Source organism: Myotis myotis, unplaced genomic scaffold (assembly GCF_014108235.1).
Source record: "Myotis myotis isolate mMyoMyo1 unplaced genomic scaffold, mMyoMyo1.p scaffold_m19_p_1, whole genome shotgun sequence".
Lineage (NCBI taxonomy): Eukaryota > Metazoa > Chordata > Mammalia > Chiroptera > Vespertilionidae > Myotis > Myotis myotis.
The window spans coordinates 24,930,959-24,958,852 of NW_023416313.1; the positions used below are offsets into that span (position 1 = coordinate 24,930,959).

General features: G+C 42.9%; 1 protein-coding gene across 2 annotated transcripts in view; it reads left to right on the top strand.

Annotated features, from left to right (window-relative positions):
- RHOH (ras homolog family member H) overlaps positions 1 to 22,218 on the top strand; it is a 44,913-nt gene extending 22,695 nt beyond the window's left edge. For both annotated transcript variants that reach the window (XM_036331958.1, XM_036331947.1), the window contains one exon: positions 18,190 to 22,218. In XM_036331958.1, coding sequence (XP_036187851.1) covers positions 18,387 to 18,962 — 576 coding nt within the window. In that variant the 5' untranslated portion in view covers positions 18,190 to 18,386 and the 3' untranslated portion in view covers positions 18,963 to 22,218. The remainder of the gene's footprint in view (positions 1 to 18,189) is intronic.
- The last annotated feature ends 5,676 nt before the right edge of the window (positions 22,219 to 27,894 follow it).

Genomic DNA, 27,894 nt, shown 5'->3' on the forward strand with positions numbered 1-27,894 from the left:
CGCTAGGATTTGAACCTGAGTCTCACAGTCCAAGGCTCTGTCCACTGCAAGCTGCCTCTACTTACTATACTGACTTTCCATTCATATTTAGTCTTATATTTATATTTTCAGATTTATCTATAGCAAAGGAGGAGTTGCTTAGTCCTGTACTAAAGGAAGTTAGAATCAGGCAACTCAAAATCTACAGCTAAGGAAAATGTTTCATGATATATTATTAAGTGAGAAAAACATCAGGGAATGTGGGATAGTATGCTGCAGTTTATATTATATATATTATATAAGTACATATGTATATATGTATGATAATTACACATATGCATTAATATATAGATGTCATAATTAATAGCTTTAGATAAATGCATAAGAACCTAAGGCAATGATTGCCTCTGGGAAAATACCTGGGGCCCTGGAGGGTAGCAGGCATAGGAAGGAGACATTTTCCACCTCTGTACTCTGAATTTTACTGTAGGCAGCTATTAACAATGTAAATGTAAAAACACTTAAAAGATAGCATGTGAGCTCAAATAAGGGAGAAAAAGAATGCTTACTGGGAGTTCCTGGGAGGCTTCTTGGAGGAGGTGACATTTGAGCTGGGACACAGAACTTTACCAGGAAGAGTCAGAGCAGGGAAGATCATATTTCAGGAGATGAGAACAGCACACTTACGGCTATTGATTCAGGGAAGGCAGGGAGAGTTTGGGGGATGTAACATAGTCTGGAGAGATTGCAGCAATGGTTGGGTGAAATGGGGACAGGGGAGAGGAGAAAGGTAATGGACAGATGGCTAGATGGAGTTGTTTTTTTAAAAAAATATATTTTTATGGATTTCAGAGAGAAAGGGAGAGATAGAAACATCAATAATGAGAGAGAATCATTGATTGGTTGCCCCCTGCAAACCCCCCCACTGGACATTGAACCTGCAACCCCGACACCGACATGTGCTCTTGACTGGAATCGAACCTGGGACCCTTCAGTCCACTGGCTCTATCCACTGAGCTAAACCAGTTAAGGGCATAGATGGAGGTTTTTTATATTTGACATGGAGTAAAGGGCCCTACAAATTGGTCCCAGTGCCCCTTTCCAAGATCATCTCCCACTTGTGCTTTAGCCACAAAAGCCAACTCTCAACCCTCCAGATACACAGACCTTTCCCACGAGCACACCTGGGTCTGGCCACTTCCTCTTTCTGAATTAGGCCCTCCACTCCCACTTTCTTTTACTCCTCAGAGACCCATTTCAAATGTCACTCCCCTCCTCCTTGACTGCCCTTAAAGATATAATCACTGTCCTGAGTGTTCTCTTGGCATTTTGCATTTGCCTTGATTATAGCATGTGTCCATTTAAATGTTAATTTTTTTGTGGGGTGATCTGAGCGTGAGGTCATTTGTATGCAGAATGTTGCTTTTTCCCCATCTCTAATTTAGGATTTTATTCTCTAAGCTCCTGGCTATATGGGACCTTATTCTGATGAAGTACAGCCATGCCGTCTGCCTCTGCTTGAGCATCCCATTACCTCTCTCCATGAAGTCATTTCTTCTAATAGAGAAAGAAAAAAGTGAGGGTCAGAGACATTATTAACTAAATAAGGGGGGAAAATTTTAAACGTGTAGGCTCGGTCTAAGCTATATTAGCATTTTTTATTATCTTCTGTCCACAGGCTCTTTCAAAGTAGGTCTAGTTTAAAGCCAATTAAATTAGGCAGCTCTCCGGCCTTTTTCTTTCAGACTTCTGTAGAATTTGGAAGTTAATGTCAATAAAATATTGTGCATGGGCATTGAATTGAACAGTTAACACAAGGATTTTGCTCTGGACTGTCCTGGAGTCGCAGGGCTGTGATGAATTTGTTTCTCCCAGTTTCTGTGAGTCCTTAATCAGAAGCAGATCATCTAGGAAGATAATTACTCTCACTGCTGTGTGTGATATCTATGATATAATCAATGTAGAAAGAACAGGAATCTATATTCCAAAAGGGGATTTAAAAACCTATGAAAGAACACAAGCTTGTGTTCTTAGCTTGTTTCTCTTTGTTCTTTTTCTCCCTCAGACAAATTAGGGAGTAACTGCCGTATAGTTTTATCGATAGAGGGACAGGTGTAAGATGAGCTGAGATTCACAGCGGGCCTGCATTTGCCCTCCCTTGCACAGACGCTTTGCCTCTGCTTAGACCCGTGGTCGGCAAACTGTGGCTCGAGAGCCACATGCGGCTCTATGGCCCCTTGAGTGTGGCTCTTCCTAAGCCTTAGGAGTACCCTAATTAAGTTAATAACAATGTACCTACCTATACAGTTTAAGTTTAAAAATTTGGCTCTCAAAAGAAATTTCAATGGTTGTACTGTTGATATTTGGCTCTGTTGACTAATGAGTTTGCTGACCACTGGCTAGCTAGACCGATGTCTTTCTGGGCATTCTGGGCACCAGACCAGGCTTGTCTGTCTGTTTTTCTACACAAATGGGACCGTTTGCCAAATTGTTCAACTGCTTGCTTGTATTCAGTGGCTAATAATGTCATGGGTACCCTCCTTGCTCAGTACATATGTGCTGAGTTAACTCTGTTGGACTCTACTGGAAGGACAGGGCAGAATTAATTTAACCGCTGCCTCTCGGTGGACCTTTCAGTTACCCCCAGTTCTTCTTCAGCTGTTATGAATAATGCAGCAAGGAGAATTCTTGTACATATGTCTTGACTGCTTGTGTAGGTATAATAGGACAATGTGTCTAAAGAATTGGATTTTTCTGGGTTAAAAGGTATATGCTCTTAAAATGTTAATAGTGCTCTGGCCAGTGTTTCTCAGTGGTTAGAGCATTGGCCAGAGCACCGAAGGGTCACAGATTCGATTCCCGGTCAAGGACATGTACCTGGGTTGCAGGTTTGATCCCTGGAAGCAACCAATTGATGTGTTTTTCTCACATCAAGGTTTCTCTCTCTCTCTCCCCCCACCCTCTACCCATCCCTCCCTTCCACTCTCTCTAAATATCAATGAAAAAAATATCCTCAGGTGAGGGTTAACAAAAATAAATAAATAAAATTTTAATAGCTACTGGAAAGGGCATACCGCACGGCAGGACGGTAGAAGGGGTCCACCCTGGTGAAGGCATTAAGGGAGCGCGTTATCTCTCAAGAATTTAAAAACAACAGTAACACCAATAAGGGTCTGCTTTTTATTATCCCCATGAGCTGGCAGTAATAAAGTCACAGTAAATTCTTACTGGTGACTTTGAGGGCCCATTGCAGTTCCCAGCCCTGTGGCACTACGTACATATTCCTGAGTTTAAACTGTAGATTAGAAATAAAGAATGATAGCACAATGACTATAGAGACTATGAAACAGAACTCGATTTACTTCAATTCTGTTACTCTACGTGACCTTTTGGAGTTTTGTGTTTAAATTGAAAACAGCGAAGCAGAGGGCAAACTACAATGTGTACTATTTTGACTGATAAATGCAAGTTTTAGTTCATACATGAAATATTTTACTGCATTTGAAAAATACTTTTAAAAATTGAAATTTGACTCTGGGCAGCAAACACACTAAGTGTGCCGCTGGATTCTGTTAAATTGCAAGATGACATCTGCCTAAGGGAGATATTTTCAAATGTTGTTATAAACCAGACCTGGAGTAGGAAGGAAATCACCCACCAGCTGAAAAACCTCTTTCCAGCTCCAGCCTTTACTTTAGGATTGTGTCTTAGTCTGCTTGGGCATCTATAACAAAATATCATAGACTAGAATTTATTTCAACAGAAATGTATTTCTCTCAGTTCTAGAGGCTGGGAAATCTAAGATTATGGCCTGTGCAAATGTGATGTCTGGTGAGGACTCAATCCCTGAGTCATAGATGGCGCTTTTTCGCTATGTCCTCAAACGGTGGAAGGTGCTAGGAGGTCTCTGGGGTCCCTTTTGTAAGGGCACTAACTTTATTTATGAGGGCTTCACGCTCACCTCCCAAAGGCCCCTTGGGGTTCGGTTTGAACATATGAATTTTAGAGACATGCACACATTCAAGTCATAGCTGATTGCTTAGTTTCATCAAGGATGCAAAGGTAGGAGGCTTCCCCCGGATGACAGCCAATGGGAGGAGAGGTGGAGATGGCATTGCAAATGGGCTTGGAGGCCTGATGGCTGGGGTTCAAACCCCAGCAGCTCTCCTCAGTAGCTGTCACCTTGGGCAAGTTGCTCTAATTCTGTAGCTTAGTTTCCTCAGCTATAAAATGAGGAAACAATGATATTGACCACATAGTATTGTGGTTATGATTAATGAGCTTTCAAGAAGGACTTCAAACAGTGTCTGACCAATGCTAAGTACCATGTGAACTTTTATTGTTATTCTTATCTACTAAGGGCCTTTAGGCATGGAATATAGCTCCTTTTGCATTGCCTTAAAAATCCTACAAGCTATGCATCATTATCCACATTTTGTGGTTCTGGTTATGTGACTTGCTCAGAGTTATACTGCTAATCAGCGACGAAGAGAAGCATCCAACTGAGACTCCAACACCACAACCTGGGCTCTTTGCAAACGATGGAATATTGGCAACTTTATACATTGAACCTGAGTCCAAATTGTCTCATTGTATTTAGTGCTCTGGGCTAAATATCTAGAACAAAATACCTTGCCGTTTGCAGTTCGAGTGATTTGTAAATTAGGGTTTACTTTAATTCTAGAGAATGTTGGAAGGCTTAATGATTGCCCCTAAAGAGAGGTGATTATCTCCCAAAGGAAGTTCATGAGAAAGGGTACATCTGTTTGGAAAGTATTTTTCTATTAAAACTGGGAGCTCTCTTTTGAGTAAAAAGTCACCAATTTGAAATACCTATCTCAGCTATCTATATGTGCTTTGTATTTAAAATATTAAGGAAATTAAGTGTGGGCAAGAAAATGTAGAGGTAATATACAGTATTTGAAAAAATCCTGTGTAGATGGAAAGAATGCTGACTCAGCCGATCCAGTTTCTGGCCTCGAGTCAGCCCCCAGTAGCTAAACCACTTCTTCCTCGCGGGGAAATGAGTGGGTTGAACTAGACGACCTTTTCATCTAATCATGCTGTTTCTTTCCACGTCAGGGGATGTGCTCTTTTACATTCTGTTTAGTGGCTCTCAACGTTGGGGGAGTGCCAGGAATTTGGGGAGTTCCGAGAATATAAAATATGGATATAAAAAGTGGCAACATATTTATTTAACCAAGAAAGGACTAATATCCTTAATCATTAAAAAGATATTTAAAAATTATTAAAAAATGATGATTACCTTGCTAGAAAAGTAGGTAGAACAGATGAATTGCGAAAGAAAAAGTGTAAGTAGTCAATGAAAAGATGAATGTTAATTTTCACTAGACATCAATGAAATGCAAGTGAAAACAGATCAAATGGGCAAATATTATACCCATTGGTAGTTGGTGGTATGATCAAATGAATACGCTTGTACACGGCTTATGGAATATAAATTGGTCCAACATTTTGATCTTTTTTGTTCCAGTAATTGCACTCATCTATTTGTACTAAAGAAATTTATATTGATGCAAAGTAAAAATTACAAACAGTTTATATGTCCAACAATAGGCAATTGGTTAAATAAAAAAATGCTACATTCATATTATACAGTCATTGAAATTATATTTGATGAATCTTAATGACATAGGAAATATTTATGAGATAAATGTTAAATAAAAAAGCAAGATGCCAAACATATATAAATATGTATTAGCTTTGAAAAAATAACGCACTGAAAAAAAGAAACAGGAAAAGGTACACTAATATCTTACAGCTTTTGGTTCTAGGTAGTAATTGTTTACTTCCTTTAGCTCCTTTTGATAGTTCTGTGTTGTCAAAATGTTCTCTAATGTGTATGCATTATTTTTATAATCAGAACAAAAGGGTTCATGGAAATAGTCCAGAGAAATGAGGAGAGACATTAGCCGAGTGGGGAGGATGTCTTCAGTCTATTTCAGCAAATAAGAGAGGGAATGCCTTCCCCACAATGGCTTGGGTATGTGTAGTGGATGATGATGGTGATGGTGGTTCTGGCAAGGGGGTTGGGGAGGAGGGACGGGAGCCCCTGGGGTGTGGTGGAGGTCCACCCAGACGTCAGGCAGATTTCACAGTTTCACAGTCAGTAAAGATCAGACAGGGAGCTACTTTCAGTCTAAGGAGAGAACATCCAGTCCTAAAGCAGAAACTCCCCACTGCCCCTCGCCGTGTCAGACAGAAAGATCTGGGGGCAGAGGGTCTTTCTCGCTCTTAGGGCTACTTTGATTTGTGATCTGGTCTTGTGTGTGTAATACATTTTCACTCCCGAGTTTCTTTTCTTTTAAGTTATTTTCATTATGACTTTTTGCTCTTTTGCAAAGAGCTAATTCTGCAGAATTGGAGCAAAAAGGACCAAGAGAAGTTAGTGGAGGTAATTATACCAGTTAGGAAGTTAAGAGTGTAGGTGATTTCAAAGTAACTTCAAGAGTATCCTTTACACCTTTTATTTTTAAATTTAATTTTATTGTTTAAAGTATTACAGATAGTAGTACACATGTCTCCATTTTTCCCCCATTGACCTCCCCTCGGCCTCCCCTATCCCCCTGGCACATGCCCTCACCACCAACCCCCAGTGTCTTGAGTCCATTGGTTATGCTTGTATGCATGCATACAAGTCCTGCAGCTGATCTCTTACCTACCCCCCCACCCTCCCCTGCCTTCCCGCTGTAGTTTGACAGTCTGTTCGATGCTTCTTTGCCTCTGTATCAGTATTTTTGTTCATCAGTTTATAATGTTCTTTATATACCACAAATGAGTGAGATCATATGATATTTATCTTCCTCGGACTGGCTTATTTCACTTAGCATAATGCTCTCTAGTCCATCCATGCTGTTGCAAATGGTAAGAATTCCTTCTTTTTTACCGCAGCGTGGTATTTCATTGTGTTGATGTGGAATCCTTTACACCTTTTAAACATAGGGTTCCCTAACCACCACTCCTTTCTCCCACCTCCAGAGAGTTCATTGCTCCCTCTTCTGGGTTTGATAGTACTGGTTTATAACAACATCGTCATAGCCGTTACTGTTTGTGTCTGTTTCGTTCCAGGCACTTTTTGGACATACACTAGTTCTTATAACAGCCCATCAGGTGAATAATAGCAGTAAATACTTCCATAGTACTCAGTCCAGGCCAGGCATCATTCTATGTGCTTTATATGCATTAACCCACTTAATCCTGTACAACAAACCTGTATGCTAGGTACTATCATTATTCCCTTTTTGCAGTTGAAAAGCTAAGATTTAGTAACTTTCCTGAGGTCACACAGCCAGTGGTTAGTGGAGCTGGGAGGCAGCATGTTCCCAGAATCCTTAATCACTATGCTGTACTTCTTCTATTGACAATGGACTGAACGTCAGAGAGGTTAAGCAATTTACCCAAGGTTACACAGTAAGTCACAGACATTGGAGGCAAATCTAAGCTACCTGACCCCAGAGTTTGAGTTTTCTTTCCTACTCTGAATTGCCTTTCTTTATATAGCAGGAGTTGTCAAACTTTGTATGTAAAGGGCCAGGTAGTAAATATTTTAGGCTTTACACACAAGGTCATAAAGTCTCTGTTGCAACGTTGAATCATAGCATGAAAGTAGCCATAGGACAATACATAAATGAAAGAGCATAGCTGTGTTCCAATAAAATGTTATTGTATGGACACTGAAATTTGAATTTTATATAATACTCATATGTCACAAAATATTGCTCTTTTGATTTTTTTAACCATTAAGAAAGTAAAGACCATTTTATTCATGGGCCACACAGAAACAGGTGGCAGGTTTGCCCATGGCTGAGTGAGCCAGTTTGGCAACCTCGCTGTACCGCATCATTACATCATAGAACAGTTAGATATGCATGTACATGCCTCTTTGCTCTCTTTCCTAAAACATCGCTTAGATCTTTGACTCTGAAGAATATGTATTAAAAGTTGCAAACCAGCATCTTGCAAGCAGACTTTCAGAACAAAGTCTATTTAGAATCAGGATGATCTGTGCATGAAAAAAAAAAAAACTGATTTGAAAGTGATTTTCTTTTGTGATTTCGAGGGGGACCATTACAAATACGCTATGGAGGGTTTAAAGTAGGGTTGAGAATTAGTGAAATGAACTTTTGCAAGAGGAAACAAGATAAAATAATACTTGAGAAGATGTTCCTTGAAAAGGCAGCAACCTTATTTTAAAAAATACAGCGGGGCCTTGATTTACGAGTTTAATTCATTCTGAGACCGAGCTTGTTAAGGAGCTCGTTAACTCAAATTACTCTATCAACTCAATGCAAAAAATCGGCCGAGAGACAGCTGGTATCTCAAAAAACTCGTTAGTCGGGACACTCGTAAGTCAAGGCCCCACTGTACTTTTACTGGAGTTTGATCTACAGACAGAAAAGCAAGCACACCATGGGTCCAGAGCTTGATGAATTCTCACACTAAACACACTTGTGGAACCAGCTTCCAGGTGAAGAAATGGCACACTTCTTGTGACAAATGAAGAACTGGTTTATTTGTAGGAGCAGCAGGGACCTGGTTGGAAGGGATGGCTAAGAAAAAGTGTCTTGAAAATGGGTTTGCGTAGGAAGCGTAGCCTTATCTGAGATGCGCTGGGTAGGGCCATGGGTGACACAGGGACCCGCCGCGGCTTTGGAGTGAGGCTCTGCTCAGAACTTTGCACCGTGTGACTGTACGCGAGATTCTCACCTCCTGAAGTCGGTGGTTGTGGAATGGTAATCTCCATTAGACAGCAGCTACCTCCTTCACTATTATGCCTCCGGATCTGCTACAGTGGCCTGCCACATGGGAAGCCCTAAACAATGGCGTGTTTTTCTTTAAACAAATAAAACAACCAATGAATAATACATATGAACTATTTGGTACAGTCCCTGGAAAATGCTCAATAATGTAAATGAAAGTCACAGAATGACCCATTGGCCCTGTAAGGCCACATTGTGAATATGTTCCCTAAGAAAACTGTCCACATAAAAGTAATATATAGGGTGTCCCAAAATTCACGCAAGAATTGCAAATCTTGCGTGAATTTTGGGACACCCTACATATATTGCTTGAGTGCGTGTGTATATAAAATGGCACAGTTGTTAATTATGATGAAATACCGGCACCAGCTCCAAGACACTGCTAGCAATGGGGAATGGCTATGCAATTGTGAATTTTTGAAACAATGGGAAGCTATTTGTCTAAAGCCTGGCAAGTGTGTAGACTATGTTGAAATTAATTTTTTTTTTTAATTCTGAAGATGTGTTTAGATAGAAGATGTATACAAGTGTATATTTATTAGAGAATAAAAACGGAGTAAGAGTTGGGAGTAATAACATTGAGAGATGGTGATTCTTTTTTAATGTTAAGTTGCCTAACATGAGGATTCTCTTTCCTGGGAAGAAAAAGCAACACAATGAAGGCCCAGCCCCCTGCCAGATGGGCAGCTCCGTGGGTTCACCGTCCCGAGCCCGGCCTGCTCTTGCCGTGGTGCTCCGGCCGGGCTGTGCAGGGGAGCCTGATGGCAGAGATGAGCTGCCGAGGAGCATGCTGATTTCCTAATCATCTCAATGTATTAGATTTATGACAGAATCACTACAATATATTTTTATTGATTTCAGACAGAGGAAGGGAGAGGGAGAGAGAGATAGAAACATCACTGATGAGAATCATTGATTGGTTGCCTCCTGCATCCCCCCCCCCCCCCCCACTGGGGATCAAGCCTGCAACCTGGGCATGTGCCCTTGACCAGAATCAAACCCAGGACCCTTTAGTCCGAAGGCTGACGCTCTATCCACTCAACCAAACCAGCTAGGGCAGAATCACTGTCCTGAATGAATGGACTGCTGCCAGTGCAGGTCTTTTGCCCAAAGCACTTTGGAGGAGCATGCATTTAGATGTATTCTCTGTAATGGACAGGCCACCCATGGCCAATGGCTGCCATGGGCTCATATATATTTTTTAATAATATTTCTTTATTTTCATTTAAGATCAAAAGAATCTCAAATTTAAAGGAACACATTTACTTTATTTCTTTTTTATTAGGGTGACATCCTATATAATAAAAGGGTAATATACAAATCAGCCGAACAGCTGAATGACCAGTCGCTATGATGTGCACTGACCACCAGGGGGAAGATGCTCAACGCAGGAGCTGCCCCTGGTGGTCAGTGCACACCCACAGGGGGAGCGCCTCTCAGCCAGAAGCCCGGCAAGCACAGCGGTCGTGGCAGGAGTCTCTCCCACCTCTGAGGCAGTGCTAAGGAGCAGCGAGCAGGCGGGCAGTAAGGAGTGAGGGCTCCTGGACTGTGAGAGGGATGTCTGACTGCTGACACGTGGACATCCCCTGAGGGCCTGAGGGGTCCCAGACTGCGAGAGGGTGCAGGCCAATCTGAGGGACCCCCCTCCCCGAGTGCACGAATTTTTGTGCACTGGGCTTCTAGTTGGTTAATAAGATTATATAGCTTTCAAGTGTACATTTCCATGATATATGATCTGTACATTGCATTGTACACCACCCAAAGTCAAATCATCTTCCATCACCATATATTTAGCCTCCTTTATCCTTTACTCAGTAACCACCATACTGTTGTCTGTATCTATAAGTTTCAATTTTATATTCCACATATAAGTGAAATATGATTCTTAGCTTTTTCTGACTGACTTTGCTTAGTGTAATAGTCTCAAGGTCCATCCATGTTGTTGCAAATGGCAGTATTTTATATATTTTTTATGGCTGAGTAGTATTTTATTGTTTACATGTACCACATCTTCTTTATCCAGTCCTCTATCACTGGACACTTTGGTGATCTCCATGTCTTGGTCACCATGAATCATGATGCAATGAACATAGGGGTGCATATATCTTTGCTAATAAGTGTTTTCAAAATTTTTGGGTAGATACCCAGGAGAGGGATTGCTGGGTCATATGGTAACTCTATTCTTAATTTTCTGAGGACCCTCCATACTGTTTTCCACAGTGGCTGTACCAGTTTACATTCCCACCAGCAGTGAATGACGGTTCCCTTTTCTCCACAACCTCTGAAACATTTGCTATTACTTGTCTTGTTGATAATAGCTACTCTAACAGGTGTGAGGCAGTATCTCACTGTAGTTCTGACTTGCATTTCCATAATGGCTAGTGAAGTTCAGAATCTTTTTATATATCTGTTGGTCATTTGTATGTCGTCTTGGGAGAAATGTCTGTTTAGGTACTCTGCTCATTTTTAAATTGGATTGTTTGTTTGGTGTTGAGTTGTACGAGTCATATATATATAGGATATTAATCCTTTGTCAAAGCTGTTTGCAAATATCTTCTCCCATTTTGTTGTTTGCCCTTTTGTTTTGTTGGTGGTTTCTTTTGCTGTGCAGAAGCTTTCTAGTTTGATATAGTCCCATTCATTTATTTTTGCCTTTACTTCTCTTGTTTTTGGGGTCAAATTCATAAAACCTTTTCTAAGACCACAGTCCATAAGCTTAGTAACTATGTTTTTGTCTATGTAAATTTTTGTTTCAGGTCATACAGTTAGGTCTTTGATCCATTTTGAATTAAGTTTTACATGTTGGGACAAACCATGGGTTCATTTTTCTGAAAAAAGAAAACAGCTGAGGGTTCCATCAGCATTTTGAAGTAAACCACCTCATAAAGTCCAGATAACCTAAAACCTACTATAATAAATTTTGGTTAATAATAGTCATAATTTCACCTTAGTTTCATATTGTGCTCTATTGTTCTGAAGGGGCTTTCTTACATAACAAACAAGAGAGTATTTCCAAATGTACAAAGTCTTGTGAGAGTCCAAGCACAAATTATTGCCATTTGTTATATATCCCCACTGAACCTTATAAGCACCCTGTGAGGAAGTGGGTAGATCTAATTCCATTTTCACAGACGAGGGGTAAACACAAGAGGACCAACATTTCAGCAGAGTGCGATGATGACGATGTTAGAGGTATGAGGAGTGGGGGTTAGTATGGCCACACAGAGGGGACACCTGGTCTACCAGTGGGTAGGTGATCAAAGAAGATTTTTCGAGAAGAGATGAGAGTTGTGGGGTGGCAAGTGAAGGGCAGGTCTTTCCAGGCAAATAAAGAGGCACAGAGTGTATTAGAAGAAAGAGGGATAGTGAAGAGTGGGTATCTGTTGGTTGGGATGAGAATTGAGGGTTTCCTACTGGACAGCCCTCAGCTCTCCAGCAGATGAAATGGACGAGAGCTCATCCCTCAGCCCCCCCGTCCTCTGCCTTTGGGCCTTCACTACCCCTCTGCCTTTGCAAGATGAAGCTTCCTTTCTGTCCTGTGTGTGTGTGTGTGTGTGTGTGAACCATAGGGGCCTGTTGAAGGCATCCTTCCTGTGAAAACGGTGAAAAGAGGAGAAACGGATGAGAAATCAAGTTATTGAGACCTGAGAGGTGCCGGGGATGGGAGGTTCATAAATTCCAGTCTGCTTTCAGTCCTACAAGGGTTGCTCATGGCGCTATCTGCAGTCACTCTCCGTAACTCTTCTGTATTGGGGGCCCGGTGATTGAAGCATCCCTCCAGTTCTCCACTTGTGAAATATCACTGAAAACCTGCTTCTGTTTCTCACTTGGTAACCCCTTTAGGAGAAATGCCACTGAAAACAAGCTCATTAGCCTTCCACCCTGATGATGTGACCCAGAGCGGCTCTATCTTGGGCACATGTGAGACGCCGTCTGGAGATGGTCTGTCATGTCTATATAGGGTGTTGTTCTAGCCTGGACCAGAGCTCCTCCCCCACCCTCCTCTCTCAGCTCCATATTTAGCATCTGCTAAAGGCTACGCATGTCATCATATCGATCTTCCATCCTCCCTGCTACGGAATCATGCAGAGCTTTGTTCTTATAGCCACTGTGGCAGGCATTAAAGGTTTCTCTTTGGCTTTAGTTTTAATTGAACCACAGAGAAAGCTGGTCTTGCTCAACCACTTTACTGTTTGGGAAACCGAGGCCCGGAGAGCTGACTTGATGAGCCTCTGAGTGCCAGATGGGCTGGCGGGCGAAGGTCACTTGACTAAACAGAGTCTTTTTCTCCCGTCTAACTCTTTGGAGCTCTCTAGATGGCAAAACTCAGACAGAATTTCTTTGTTCACGTATAGATATATTTTTATACTATAAAAATACCCCCCCTCTTTTTGTAGCCATAACTGGTTATAATATACACAGAGTATCCTTTGCTGGAAAAATACTCTTTAGAGCTACTTCAAAATTCCCACTTCTTAATAATTATCATTATGTTGAGTAATTATTATCTAACAGTGATATTAATAAGGACTACTTATTGTGTGTTTGCTGTGTGTTGACTATGTACTTATAGCATGTTTACATTATGCACTATGCTAAGGAATTTATACATCTAAGCACACAATACTCTCAAAAACTGGTGATGTAGGTGTTATTACATTGATTTTACCAAGGAGGAAACTGAGGCTGAGGGAGCGGTTAAGAACGTCTCCTAAGGTTGTCACACAGGTCGTCGTTTGGGCAGCCTGGATTCAATACCAGATCTACCCGACTTTGGAGCCCGTGTTCTTAACAATTTTGCCTCATCAAATTCTTTTTGCAGATATTTAATCAGGAAATTTGGCTTTTACTCAATCTTATTAGCGAGATTTTATTTACTAACCAAAAGTCTGGCACATGTCCATTTATTTTATTTTATTTTTTTAAATTAAATCTTTATTGTTCAGATTATTACATTTGTTCCTCTTTTTTCCCCCCATAACTCTCCTCCTTCCAGTCCCCCCCCCCGCTCCGCCCTCACTCCCCACCCACTGTCCTCATCCATAGGTGCACGATTTTTGTCCAGTCTCTTCCCGCATCTCCCACACCCCTTTCCCCCCCAAGAATAGTCAGTCCATTCCCTTTCTATGTCCCTGATTCTATCATGATCACCAGATTATTTGTTCACTTGATTCTTAGATTCAATTGTTGATAGATGCATGTTTGTTGTTCATAATTTGTATCTTTACCTTTTTCTTCTTCTTCCTCTTCTTAAAGGATACCTTTCAGCATTTCATATAATACTGGTTTGGTGGTGATGAACTCCTTTAGCTTTTCCTCATTTGTGAAGCTCTTTATCTGACCTTCAATTCTGAATGATAGCTTTGCTGGATAAAGTAATCTTGGTTGTAGGTTTTTGGTATTCATCACTTTGAATATTTCTTGCCACTCTCTTCTGGCCTGCAAAGTTTCTGTTGAGAAATCAGCTGAGAGTCATATGGGTACTCCCTTGTAGGTAACTGAGTTTATTTCTCTTGCTGCTTTTAGGATTGTCTCTTTGTCTTTTGCTCTTGGCATTTTAATTATGATGTGTCTTGGTGTGGTCCTCTTTGGATTCCTTTTGTTTGGGGTTCTCCATGCTTCCTGGACTTGTAAGTCTATTTCTTTCACCAGGTAGGGGAAGTTTTCTGTCATTATTTCTTCAAATAGGTTTTCAATATCTTGCCCTCTCTCTTCTTCTGGCACCCCTATAATTCGGATGTTGGCACGCTTGAAGCTGTCCCAGAGGCTCCTTACACTATCTTGGTATTTTTGGATTCTTTTTTCATTTTGCTTTTCCGGTTGGGTGTTTTTTGCTTCTTCGTATTTCAAATCTTTGACTTGATTCTTGCGACCCTCTGGTCTGCTGTTGGGAGTCTATATAATATTCTTTATTTCAGTCAGTGTATGCTTAATTTCTAGTTGGTCCTTTTTCATAACCTTGAGGGTCTCACTACATTTATTGGCGGTCTCACCAGTCTTTTTGAGGGTCTTACTAAATTTATCGGCCGTTTCTAGAAAGTTCTTGAAAAACCTTAAAAGTGTGGTTTTGAACTCTATATCCAGTTGTTTGCTTTCCTCCATTTCTGTCATTTGTGACCTGTTTCTTTGTCTCTGCATTTTTTATGCTTCCCTGTGTTGGTAGAGTGGCTTTGTGTGCTAGGTGTCCTATAGGGCCCAGTGGCTCAGCCTCCCCAATTACCTGAGGTGGACATACTTGGTGCACCCCTTTGTGGGCTTTGTGCACAGTCTTGTTGTAGTTAAACCTTGATTGTTGTAGGTATCACTGGGAGGAATTGACTTCCAGGCCAATTGGCTGTGAGAATTATCTGTGTATATGGTGGGAGAACTTCTGTGCTGAAGACACCCTTATGAGGCAAGACTTGCTTCATTGGAGCTTTGGTGCTCACTGAGTCTGCCCCCTGAGTGTGTCCCTTATGGATCTGAGGAGTTGTAATCTGGATGGTCCCACTCTGACCACTGGGTATACTGGCTCTTGGGTCTAAGGAGGTGCTAATTTAGCCTCTGCCTGAGGCTACCCAGCAGGAGCTATGAGGAGATCTGCAGATTCCCCTTCCTTGTTTGGCATTTGGAGGTGCCCAAATGAGGCCCAGCTGTGAAGCAATGCAAGCTGCTGTGGGGCCTTGGGCCTTCTCTTGGAAGTTCTGGGTCTGTCTGGCCTAGTAGCAGTTTGTTAGGTAATTTTCAGATTGCAAAGGGCCAGGGCATTCATATGCAAAAGCCTCTGCCGCAGCTTGGGTGGGGCGGGGTCTCAGGGAATTAACAGGGCAAAGCAAGCAGCTATGGCTGATCCTTAGCCCTGCCCTAAGGGGCCCTGCGTCTCAGTGTCCCAGTAATCGCTGCAAGCACCTTTAAGAGAAAGCTGCCCTTGAGTTCCAAGTTCTGCCCGCTGCCAGACAGTCCAGTTTCTCCCTGTATGAGTCTAGGTCCCCAGAGACTCACCCAGAACTGGAGTTCAGAGCAGTCGGGGGCTTGTGACTCCCTTCCGATTCAAAAAGACAGCCGCGTCCTCAGTTTCCAGCCCTTGCCGTGTGTGCCTCCGTATCTCTGCGCTTCTGCACCTCCTCTGAGTCTCAGTGTGCTTTTCTCTTTTCTTCTAGTTGTAGAATTTCCACTCAGCCAGCCTTCCTGTGGTTCTGGATGATGTCCGTTTTGTCTTTTAGTTGTATTTTTGAATTTGTTGTGGGAGGCAGCAATTTCCGGTATTTACCTATGCCACCATCTTGGTTTCTCCCATGTCCATTTATTTTTCCTAGTTCTGGTCCTGCTACCTTGGGATCAGAATAAAACTTAAAAATGTCTTAATGGGTCTTAGCTTTGAACTAGGTAATGTGTGTGTGTGTGTGTGTGTGTGTGTGTGTGACAAATGCATATATTCAAGTCGTCAGCAAGTCTAAGGATGTGAAGTTTGAGACCAATGGAGCCCAAAGAGACTTTGCTCCAAGGTCTGGAGACAAAGATGCCCAGGACCATCCTGCATGACAGTGACCCACTATGAGTCTTCAGACAGAATCGGCAGAACCTCTGGCCCTCTGCCCCCTGTGCTATGGACATTCAGTATTTGGTATTTTCAATAAATAGTAGTGGAAGTTGGTAACACGATGGTTCTCCATAGATCCCATATGCCAGGTTCTGTGCTGAGTCAGACTCGCCACATGCTGAATTCTTACAATAGTTTTATGAAAAGGGCGCTTTTCTTGTTCTCATTTTCTATGAAAAAAACAAAACCAAAAAACAAGACTGGGAGAGGTTAAGTAACTTGGCTAAGTTACTTAAGTAACTTGGCTAAGTTACTTAAGTAACTTAGTAACCCAGCTTTTGTGTGGTTAAAAAAAGCGAATACATGAAAATCATGAGTTATTTATTTGATTGGCTCATTTGCAAAGGCTATTCTATCTCATTAAACCAACAGAAACTGTGGGTTGGCAAGGATAAGAACATCTTGGAAGTGAACGGCAGGATTTAGAAGAGTGACCTTTAAAAGCCGAAGCGGACCTCTCGGCCGACTTTACGTTGCTTTGCGTGTGGCATGTCAGGAAGATCCCCAGTAGGGAGCTTATAAGTCCGGTTGTATTAACACGCTGTGCTCTGGGTTTGCGTCTGAAAGGCCTTTCCTTTGTCTGAAGCAGGGCTGGCCTTGAGATGCTGTCCCCTGGCAAATAGGGCACCGTCTCCACAGCTGGTCTTAGCGCCGGGAACTCGCTCACCTGCAGTGGATGAGAATTTATTTGATCTTTTCATGAAATTCGGATTCTGTCTTATTTATGCAGTTCTGTTGAAGGGACAGGCACTGAATGTGGTTACTTTTAAGCAAGTTATTTTGTTTAACCAGGGGCCTATCAGAGTTCGGATATATAGGCAGCTTTCCAAAAATGTTGAAAGCAATAAACTTGTATGCATATGTGCATAACCTGTGGACACAGACAATGGGGTGGTGAGGGCCTGGGGTTGGGGTTGGGGCAGGAGTGGGCTGGAAGAGGTTAATGGGGGGAAAAGGAGGACCTGTGTAATACTTTCAACAATAAAGTTTAAAACACACACACAACCCCCCCCCCCCCCACACACACACAAAAAAACCCACACCACATTGAAAGACATAAATAATTTAATCCTCACATCTCTGAGGAGCAGTTCCTAAATTTACCATAATCTTGCAGATGTGCCAAGTGAGGCTTGGAGACCAATTAGCGCCTGTTCAAAGCCATGTTGCTGCGTAAGTGATGGGGCCTGAGCTCAGATGCAGAAGCTCAAGGACAGTGCCCTTTCCATTAGATCAGTAGCCACTTTTTGAAGGAAAAAAAAAAAAAAAAGCTCAAGGGGAAAAAAATACCAGCAAATTTTTAGAGTTCTGGTAATTTCTTTTCTCTAATCTCAACACAAATTCCCACATAAGCCAAGGACTGGCTGATTAATCAGTAAATGAAAGGAAGTGCTGGTCATATCGGTGGCTCATTACAGGTCTCTCCCTTGCAGTTCCCAAAATGGCTGGGATCCATTAGAAACTGAAGCCAGAGAGCGCTGTCAGCTGCCTCCCCTGCTTCTTGAAGCGGAAGCAGAGAGAGCAGTTTGAAAACGTCTCATTCACACACCAGGTTGCTATCGAGGTCTTTTTCATGTTATGATCAGAGCAGCTGCTTGTGTTTTTATCACTAGGCTGGTTTTCGAGATAAAATCAGCTTCTGCTTCTTGGCTGGGTGGAGTTGTGGGTGCCTGAGCTGGGGGATAGCAGATCCAAGCCCTCTTTGCTGGGGAAGTGTGGGTTAGACTAGTCGGGTAGGGCGGCGACACTGAGGTGGGCCCCATGTTTAATCAGCGTGCCAGTGAGGAAGTGCCCAGTCATCCAAAAAGGAAAAAGAAAGACTCAATTTTCCCTCTTCTCTTTCTGTTCCAGCTGAAGGCCAGACTTTGGAGCTTTTCAAAGTAGATCGAGGTCTCTCTCAGATGCATGGAGAGAAGTAACATTCTGCAAATTGCTGTTGGAGACCCCGGAACGACAAACCTATCTGGTTTCTATTCCCTGTGTTGAATGGCATTTGCTTCTGCCATTCAAGGATTCTGAACGTGTAACGAGGGATCCAGGCTGGGAAGATGCTGAGTTCCATCAAGTGTGTGCTGGTGGGAGACTCTGCTGTGGGGAAGACCTCCCTGTTGGTGCGCTTCACCTCAGAGACCTTCCCAGAGGCCTACAAGCCCACGGTGTATGAGAACACGGGCGTGGATGTCTTCATGGATGGCATGCAGATCAGCCTGGGTCTGTGGGACACAGCCGGCAATGACGCCTTCAAAAGCATCCGTCCCCTGTCCTACCAGCAGGCCGATGTGGTGCTGATGTGCTACTCTGTGGCCAACCATAACTCTTTCCTGAACCTGAAGAACAAGTGGATTGGCGAAGTCAGGAGCAACTTGCCCTGTACCCCCGTGCTGGTGGTGGCCACCCAGACTGACCAGCGGGAGATGGGGACCCACAGGGCCTCCTGCATCAGTGCCATCGATGGGAAGAGACTGGCCCAGGATGTGAGAGCAAAGGGCTACCTGGAGTGCTCAGCCCTTAGCAATCGGGGGGTGCAGCAGGTGTTTGAGTGTGCCGTCCGAACTGCCGTCAACCAAGCTCGGAGACGCAACCGGAGAAAGCTCTTCTCCATTAACGAGTGCAAGATCTTCTAACCTCCGAGAGACTTTGCCCAACGCTCATTTACTCACCCACCTCAAAGCTCATGGGGACAGGGAGAGCCAACAGCAAGGGCTGATGCTCTTTCTGGGTCCATCCCAAGCAGGGTTTGCTTTAGGATATAGTTTGTTGATGGGACTTGGTCACTGGATGGTTTCATTAAGTACATTCTGCAAATGAACTCCTCGTCCAGTCCAACTAAGCAGTCTCTTGAGGAGCTGTAATGAATATTCTATCTCCGGTTAAAAAAACTAAAATGGTCTCTATAACTTTGGACAGTGAAGTGAGTTTTCCAAAGAATCCTATATTTAAAGACATGTTTTATTTAAATGATAACAAAATGTAGAGCTCTTGTACATAACTAGTTTTCATGCTTGGGAACTCTTTTCCTACAGACTCACAAAACACACCCTGGTGTATGTGTGAAATGACCTTACAGGACTCTGCCGTATGTTCGGAGTGTTATTTTCACCTGAAGTAGTAACTTCGTTGAAGCCACTTGCCTACCTGATTTTACTAGGTGATCAAATTTTAAAAGGACTACCAACCGATCCTTGCTATTAGTTTCCCACCCAGCTGTTAACCAATTTGTATATCAAAGACATTCGATAACATATGCTACTTTAATACTGCCTAATGATTTTAAACAGTTATCTGTCTATTTTCCTGTAATTATATATAAAAAAGCATTTCTTATTTATGATACTACCTTTCACTCAGCGAACTCCCATTATGCACTAAGTATTCCTCTTTCATTTACCAAAACGGATGAAAGGAAAACCTTTTGGGTAGGGAATCTGACTGCTCCAAGTAATAGCAGCAGAGCTCGGAACAGGATTTAAAAATCTCACTTTCCTTTGGGAACCGCTGCACTTTGCCTGGGTTTTCCAACACTGGCTCCCGCCCGGTTGCAGGCCTTGGGAATGAGAGCAGGCTCAGTGTTCTGTATGCTGGTAATCTGGGGAATTTGTTACTTGAGCTCTTAACTGACCTGGAAGGGCAACTATAATTTATTAATTTTAGGATCTAATCAGAGTAATTATTAAGGTGTCTATGTACATATGTGTGTGTGTAAAGGAACACAGGTACACCTTACAGCTTTTACCGTTTCATCAATGTGAAGCACCAGAGTAAAATAAAACCAAAAAAAACCCCAAAACAAATTCCAAGCACAGGGAACAGGAAAACTGTATAGCAAATTTTCAGATAACAAAATCTTATCAGGGAAAGTCCTGAATAATGACTCCCACCTCAAACCGCATTCTATCTAAATAGTTTAAAAACAATGGCATCAATCATCTGTTAAAGCTGAGAACAGAAGACCGTGTTACTTGAGGAAGAAATAGCAAATGCTGGCACCGGATACATCATTTACTCACCTAATCCACTAAGACTCAGGACCACTCTGGACCACGTTTATTAAAGTGCATCATTGTTATGTTATAATGTGACCATTAGATACAAATGGTAAGGCACTTGGCGTAAATGACTATGATTAAACTTATGTTGACATAACCATGCCAATTGTTCAGTTTCCTTATGTGGTCAAGTCTTTATAGCTATAATCAGTGTTAAAATCAAATGTGTGCTCATCTCCACACTTTTTCCCTTCTCTCTCTCATCTGCATCCAGTAAAAGGCCCGGAACCTGGATCTTAGTCTTTGGGGCCGAGGTTCCCTCAGTTCCCGGGGCTGATGTATCTGCTTCCACCCAGCCTTCTCTAGTCCTCCAGTCCTGTGGCTCGTCCTTGCCTCTGTGTCACCTGTGTCCCTTGACTTGAGAACCCCTGTATCCAGCTCTCTGTATTGCACGTCCGAGGGTTGGAGGGCTTAAACCTGACCAGGCTGGGGAGGCGATGGGAGCTCACCTTTAGTATCCCTGTTGGTCCTTGTCCTTCTCATCACTGGTCTTATATAACGCACACAGATTCGCCTTCAGGACCGGTCTTTAGGGTGGAGACCATGTAGCTTGTTAGCAGGAGTGAATCTGTATTCACTAAAATGGGCTTTCCCCAAGCTTTCCTTCCTTTGTTGTTGAAGGGAGATGAGGGCAGGGGTACCTCTGAAATGGGAAAGCCCAGTGAGGGAAGAGGAGGTGATTCCATTTCACAGGAGGAAGGAAAGGCCAGGGAAGGCATAGTCACCTGGAAAGACACACCAATGAGCCTTCTGCCTGCTGGCAGGAGCGAAGCCTAAAGGATCTCCCTGAGAACCCTCACACTGAGAACAAGAATCTGTGTGTAAACCTTCCCCAGCGATGAGACCTGGCAGAAATCGAGGCTCATGGGTGTCTGTTTCCCCTACCAGACTGTATGTTCTTAAAGGCAGAGCCACCTCCTATGTGTCTCGATGCCCCCAGGGCCAGCACCGAGAAGACACCGTAGCCAAACAAACTTGTGTTGAATTGGAGAGGGGAAAGGCATGGGGCTGCTGTGTCGCAAAGTGGGTATGGGAAGGAAGCAGACCCCCGCTGGCCTTGCAGGGCTAAGAAGTGAAAGTAGGTCATTTTTGTTGGAATCCATGTAATGTAAGTTCTCCATGAGCATATACTTATGTTTGCCTGCCTGAACTCAGGCTCACGTTTCTTACACTTCAACACTTGCATGACCTTGCTGTAGGCTGGAGTATGTTGATTCTTAACTATTGCAAGTGGCAACATTAAATAGCTCTTAGTTTACAATAAAGAGCTGATTGGCGTGGTTGAGTTAGTCATCCTCTCCTTTTCCCCTTTATACTGACTATAAATGGGCAGCAGAATCTAGTGTGATGAAATCAGGCTGAATGATGAGAGACTTGAGAGCACCCTAACCATTACTGTTTGCCGAGTGCTTCGAGTGGGCCAGCGCTGTGCTCAGCACTAGGGAGCGCATCGTGTCACCACGTGGTGTGTAGGTGGCCGCTCTATAATGAGGCTGGGCCCACTGACGTGACAAGTCCAGGCCATACAGCAGCTGAGCGGCAGCACCAGGACAGGAGCAGGTCTGTCTGTCTCCAAAGCTCTGCTCAGAGCCGCTGTGCCCCACTTCCTCCCAGAGCAGCCCGGCTACATGTCTTTGCCACATCCGATCTCATGCAGCCTGTCGGCCTCAACCCACCAGTCAAGTGGCCTATCTTTTAAAATTACTTTTAATAACAGATCCCAAGTCTGAACTTAGTCCTCCCCTTTTCTTTCTGGCAATGAGAACAGGACCTCTCTGAGTCACAGGGCCCCATATTGGCCAAGGTCCCTGACCCAGCCCTTGGCTTTTTACATTTTTATTTAAATATATTTTTATTGATTTCAGAGAGGGAGAGGGAGAGGGAGAGGGAGAGGGAGATAGAAACATCAATGATGAGAGAATCATAGATTGGTTGCCTCCTGCACGCCCCACACTGGGGATCGAGCCCACAACCTGAGCATGTGTCCTGACAGGGAATCGAATGGTGACCTCTTGGTTCATAAGTTGACACTCAACCACTGAGCCATGCTGGCTGGGCCAACCCGTGGCTTTTAAGTAAAACTTCGTAGGTTGATTACATATGAATCGGCAGAGATGATATGCATCATGATTTGATGCTTTAAAAAGCTTGGAAAATATTCTCTTTTTCTTGTCTCACTTTCCTACCCCTCGGGTTTTGGATATTTCCTTTGGATGAGAGAGCAATAGGGAGAGCAGAACTGGGTTCTTTTCTTTAAGGAGCTTGTACCACGAAAGGGCACTTACCCAGCAGGAGGTGTGAGAGGATGACTCCAGTTTGGCACATTTGCAGGGTGATGATACGACAGAGGGGACAGGGATTCTGTGAGTGTTCCATCTTCAACGACTGCCAAGAAGACAGTTAATCTTATGGGCTGAGTCAGATCACTCAAGGGGAGTTGTTTTTCCTTAAGCTGTCATTCTCCCGATAAAACAAAGAAATGTAATCACTGGCTAAGATCTCAAGCAGTGTTTCACCCGAAAAGATCAAATAAACCATGGAAATTACTCGTTAGTTCACAAATAGTACTTGATTAAACCCCAAATCTACATTAACTACTCCAGTCGATTCTAAAATATATCCTGACAGCCCAGCCGGCATGGCTCAGCGGCTGAGCATCAACCTATGAACCGGGAGGTCACGGTTGGATTCCCAGTCCGGGTATGCAGGAAGCAGCCAATCAATGATTCTCTCTCATCATTGATATTTCTATCTCTCTTTTCCTCTCCCTTCCTCTCTGAAATCAATAAAAATATATTTAAAAATATATCCTGACATGGATTTAATACTAATGGTAATTAGAGAGCCATATGAGGCCACACAGCTGTGACATATTTTAGAGTCAGACAGTCTGGGTCTTGTGTCTTTCAGCCTCGGCTTCCCTATCTTAAGACAGAGACGATTCCTGGGTTACTCTAAGAATTAATTCAATAATGATTGTGGAAATGCCTTATATCTGTAAACTATTGTTCAAATGGTGGTGTTGATATGTTTTTGGTGGATTCCTATGCAGGTACATAGGCTGAATATAGTAGATCAGATTAGAATACTCTAGAACTATTGGGCCACATGACGGGCTGCAGAAGCAAGCTCCGTTTGTGGCAAGGTTAGGTAGAGTGAGATGAATAAAGCGACACATAATAATGGCAACAACTACATTTGAATCTTCACTGGTTCCAGGTCCTGTACTAGGTTCTTTATATACATCAGCTCATTTTATCTGCATAACACGTTCCTAAGGTAGATAAGTGGAGATATTTCCCTTGTACAGTTACTTTTCAAAGTGTCCCAATTTTACCATGTAATTTTGGCGTAATTGAACTTGACCAGCTAAAAATCATATGATGAATTGTATACGATGTCCATTACACTTGCTAATTTAGCTAGGAAGCGAGGATGATCCATTACACACCATAGGGGCTCAGCAGCCTTTTTGTGTGAGGTTTTTTTTTGTTGGTTTTTTTTTTGTCATTGTTCCTGGGAAGTCTCAAGTGGGTCATAGACCCTCATCCTGACTGGTCTCTGCTGGCTGTCTCCACTCCTCCCCTTTCCATTTTCCACCCTCACTGCCCCCTCTGAGCCTGGGAGGTTAACCCTAGGGACTGCACTATCTGGGATCACATCCTGGCTGCTGCCCACTTGTTTCTGGAAGTCAGAGGTAGGAGGAGAGAATAATTGAGTTTTTTTTTGTCCTACTCATTTTTTTTTAATATACATATTTTTTATTGATTTCAGAGAGGAAGGGAGAGGGAGAGAGAGATAGAAACATCAATGATAAGAGAGAATCATTGATCGGCCGCCTCCTACTGGGGGTGAGCCTGCAATGCAAGCATGTGCCCTGACTGGGAATTGAACCATGACCTGTTTCATGGGTTGACGCTTAAACCAGCCGTGGGCAAACTATGGCCCGCGGACCGGATCAGGCCCGTTTGAAATGAATAAAACTAAAAATAAAAAAAGACCGTACCCTTTTATGTAATGATGTTTACTTTGAATTTATATTAGTTCACACAAACACTCCATCCATGCTTTTGTTCCGGCCCTCCGGTCCAGTTTAAGAACCCATTGTGGCCCTCGAGTCAAAAAGTTTGCCCACCCCTGCGGTCTAATCACTGAGCCACACCGGCCAGGCCACCCTACTCCTTTCCTGCTTTGGTGATGCATATCGGTCAATAGCTGTGACTTGTTCCGTGAGAAAAGCTACAGCTCCTGCTGGGCTGCTTCTCCTTTTAGGCTCTAATTTCCACTGGGCTCTAGGACAGTATTTCCTCACCTCTCCCATCAGCTCTGGAAGAGATAGCGACTTCCTGCTGGTGCAGTGTTGGGATGCAGCAACATCCCCCACGTGGTCCCTAGCCCAGACCTCTACCAGTATTGCCTTCATTCAAATTCTTCACCTGATGAGATAAATGAAAGACTCTAAAGTATAAAAACAAAAATATGAAGGGAAGAGATGGAGACATGATCCCATACACTTTAGAACTCACAGAGTTCTATTTATGATTGACTATTGTTTTAAAAAATACAACTTGATAAAATTCCAAGACTAACAGGTTGCATTACAAACAGAAAACATCAGTCTGCTATATACAAAGAAATAAAACTCTACTCACACATTCCATCTGAAAAAAGAATAAGTGGCCCTAATAAAATAGTGAAATGAATAACCACAGAGATCCTAATAAAGTCAAAGATAAAGAAGAGATAAAAGACCACAAATAAATAAAACCTTCTTTATAACTTCAGCAAAGATACAATTTAGGAAAAGAGAAGAAAAGCAATCCAACATTCTTATCATTTGGGAAAGAAGGAAAACAGTATAAGGGTTGAGACATGAAAATATTGTCAAGGTCTTATGCGGTTGTGAGTGAGAAGAAGATAAAAAAGGCCAGGGCATACGCCCAGGTTTCTGGCTCAATCTCTCATCATTGATGTTGCTATCTCTTTCTCCCTCTCCCTTCCTCTATGAAATCAATAAAAAGTATTAAAAATAAAAAAGCATATTGCTGGGACAAAAAAACAAAACAAAACAAAAAACAAGCAAATTCTTCACCTGAGCCATCCAGAACAAATTTGGTTTCCTACAGGATTCGGACTGATACACTCACCAAATATTAAAAGTAGTCTCTATGTTCTGGCATTAAATGAGTATTCAAATTTCTACTGAAGAAATAGGCTTGCCAATCTGGGTAACTGCCCTGTTCTAGCTTCATAACCCAGGAAATATCACCCTTGACAGCTATTTGCTTGGAAGAAAAAAGAGTATATTGATTAATTCTAATCGGAATAAGCAAAAGATTATTTCTGGGATAGCAACGTTCAAAAACTGTAGGTCTTCTGTCTGGCTCGTGTGGCTCAGTGGTTGAGCGTTAACCTATGAATCAGGGAGTGGGCCTAAGCCGTCAGTTGGACATCATGCACTGCTGCAGAGGCGGGAGAGTCTCCAGCCACCGCCACTGTGCTCGCCAGCCGTGAGCCCGACTTCTGGTTGAGCAGCACTCCCCGAAAGGGAGCGCACTGACCACCCCAGGGGGCACCTCCTGCATTAAGTGTCTGCCCCCTGGTGGTCAGGGTGTGTCATAGTGACCGGTCATTCTGCCATTTGGTCTATTTGCATATTAGCCTTTTATTATATAGGATACCTCAAAGCTGAGAGAACCCTTCTGTTTTGTGGATGAAGACACTAAAATTTTGGGACTATTAAATGACTTGCCCAAAGCTCTTGAGCACCTCATTCTTCTTACCATTCTTTTGAGTGCTCTTTTCTCTAAGCTTCATGAATAGAGAGGTTTTTTGTTTTTTTAATTGCTTACTTTTCATAAGTTTGCTTTTCACTATGGGTTTCCTGCACATTGTAATTTGTAGTGTTGCTGCTTAGCACAAAGCAGATGCATTCGTATCTTCAGGGATCAACAGAGGCCAGTTCCTTGAATAGAAACAGATCTCCACCTTCTTATTTATTCATTCAACAGTTATAAAGCTCCTTAGGTTCTCTATGGGGGTGATTCAAAGAGAGTAGAGGGCCCAGTCACTAAACAGATAATGGCCTGAGCATATCTCCACCACTGGGTTTACCAGGTTGTTTCATAATTTTCTGTTTGTTTCCATTCCTCCATTGAGCCATGACCATCTTAGCACCAAGACTGCAAATAGCCTTGGTGAAGCTGAGGATCTAGTTAGGTAGGGATGGGTGTGTGTGTGCAGATAATAATTATGTAAACAAATAAGGTCAATGTGGATGGGTGATCAGAGCTATGAAGAAAATAAATTAGGAAAAGGGAGAGAATATTTGGTAGTTTATTTTCCTAATTGAATGATGTAGACAGACTTCATTTAAAAATAAACAGAAAAAAATAGCAGGCTCAGCGTTTTCTCTGCTGGCCCTGAGAGAGAGACACACATGTTTTTTTTACAATAATCAGCGTTCAATACCCAGGTCCCCCCAGAAGTGACTTCCCTGGGGATTCCCACCCACCTGCCTGTTGGGTTAGGGTTGCTCTAAGGAATGAATTAGCAAATAGACTGGGAGAGAAAAGTGACGTAAGTAACAGAAGCAGAGTGGCGCTGGGGCTTACATAAGCAAGTGGTTTCCAACGGATTCTGAAAACAAGGAAGGAAATGACTAGGGCTCAGGGTCTAGATAGGACTCAGAGTAGAGCCCAGAGCTTGCCTGCTGGGCACTGTGGAACGGGTCCAAGGCCCTGTGGGCATCCGTGGCGGCACATGCCCGAGAAGCAGCAAAGTTGTGGCGGCGAGGGCCCATCTGCTCATGCAGTTGGACGTGCTTGCCTTCTATAGCCGTGTTAACTAGAACATACTAAAATGCCCCAATCTGTGGAACTTTCATGCTGATAGAAACAGGCAGGGGTGCAATTTACAAGTGAGTCATCGGGATGAACCCAAGGGCAGTTGTTGGAGGCTAGAGCTGCTGTCTCAGGGAACAGAGATTTACTGAGGATTTTGATTAAAGGCATTTTTTCTTTTTTTAAGTATTTTTTTATTGGTTTCAGAGAGGAAGGGAGTTGGAGAGGGAGAGAGAGATAGAAACATCAATGATGAGAGAGGATCATTGTTTGGCTGCCTCCGGCATGCCCCTCACTGGGGACTGAGACCGAAAGCTGGGCATGTGCCCTGACTGGGAAGCAAACTGTGACCTCCTAGTTCATAGGTTGATGCTCAAGCACTGAGCTAGACTGGCCTGGCTGAAGGCATTTTTTTTTTATTTTTTTTTTTAGTTCTAAATTCTTTTTTTTTTTTTTTTTATTATTAGTTAAGGTATTACAAATGTGTCCTCATCCCCCCCATTAGCCCCCAACCTCCCCCCCACACACAAACTCATTTTTTTTTTAAAGTCTTCAGAAAGCCCCAAACAAATCACTGTATGCATATCTCCTGTCCTTCCTTTTCTCCGCTCCTTTTCATCATTTCTCTCTGCAGCCAGGCGCCCCCCCGCACCTACCTTTGATTGTTC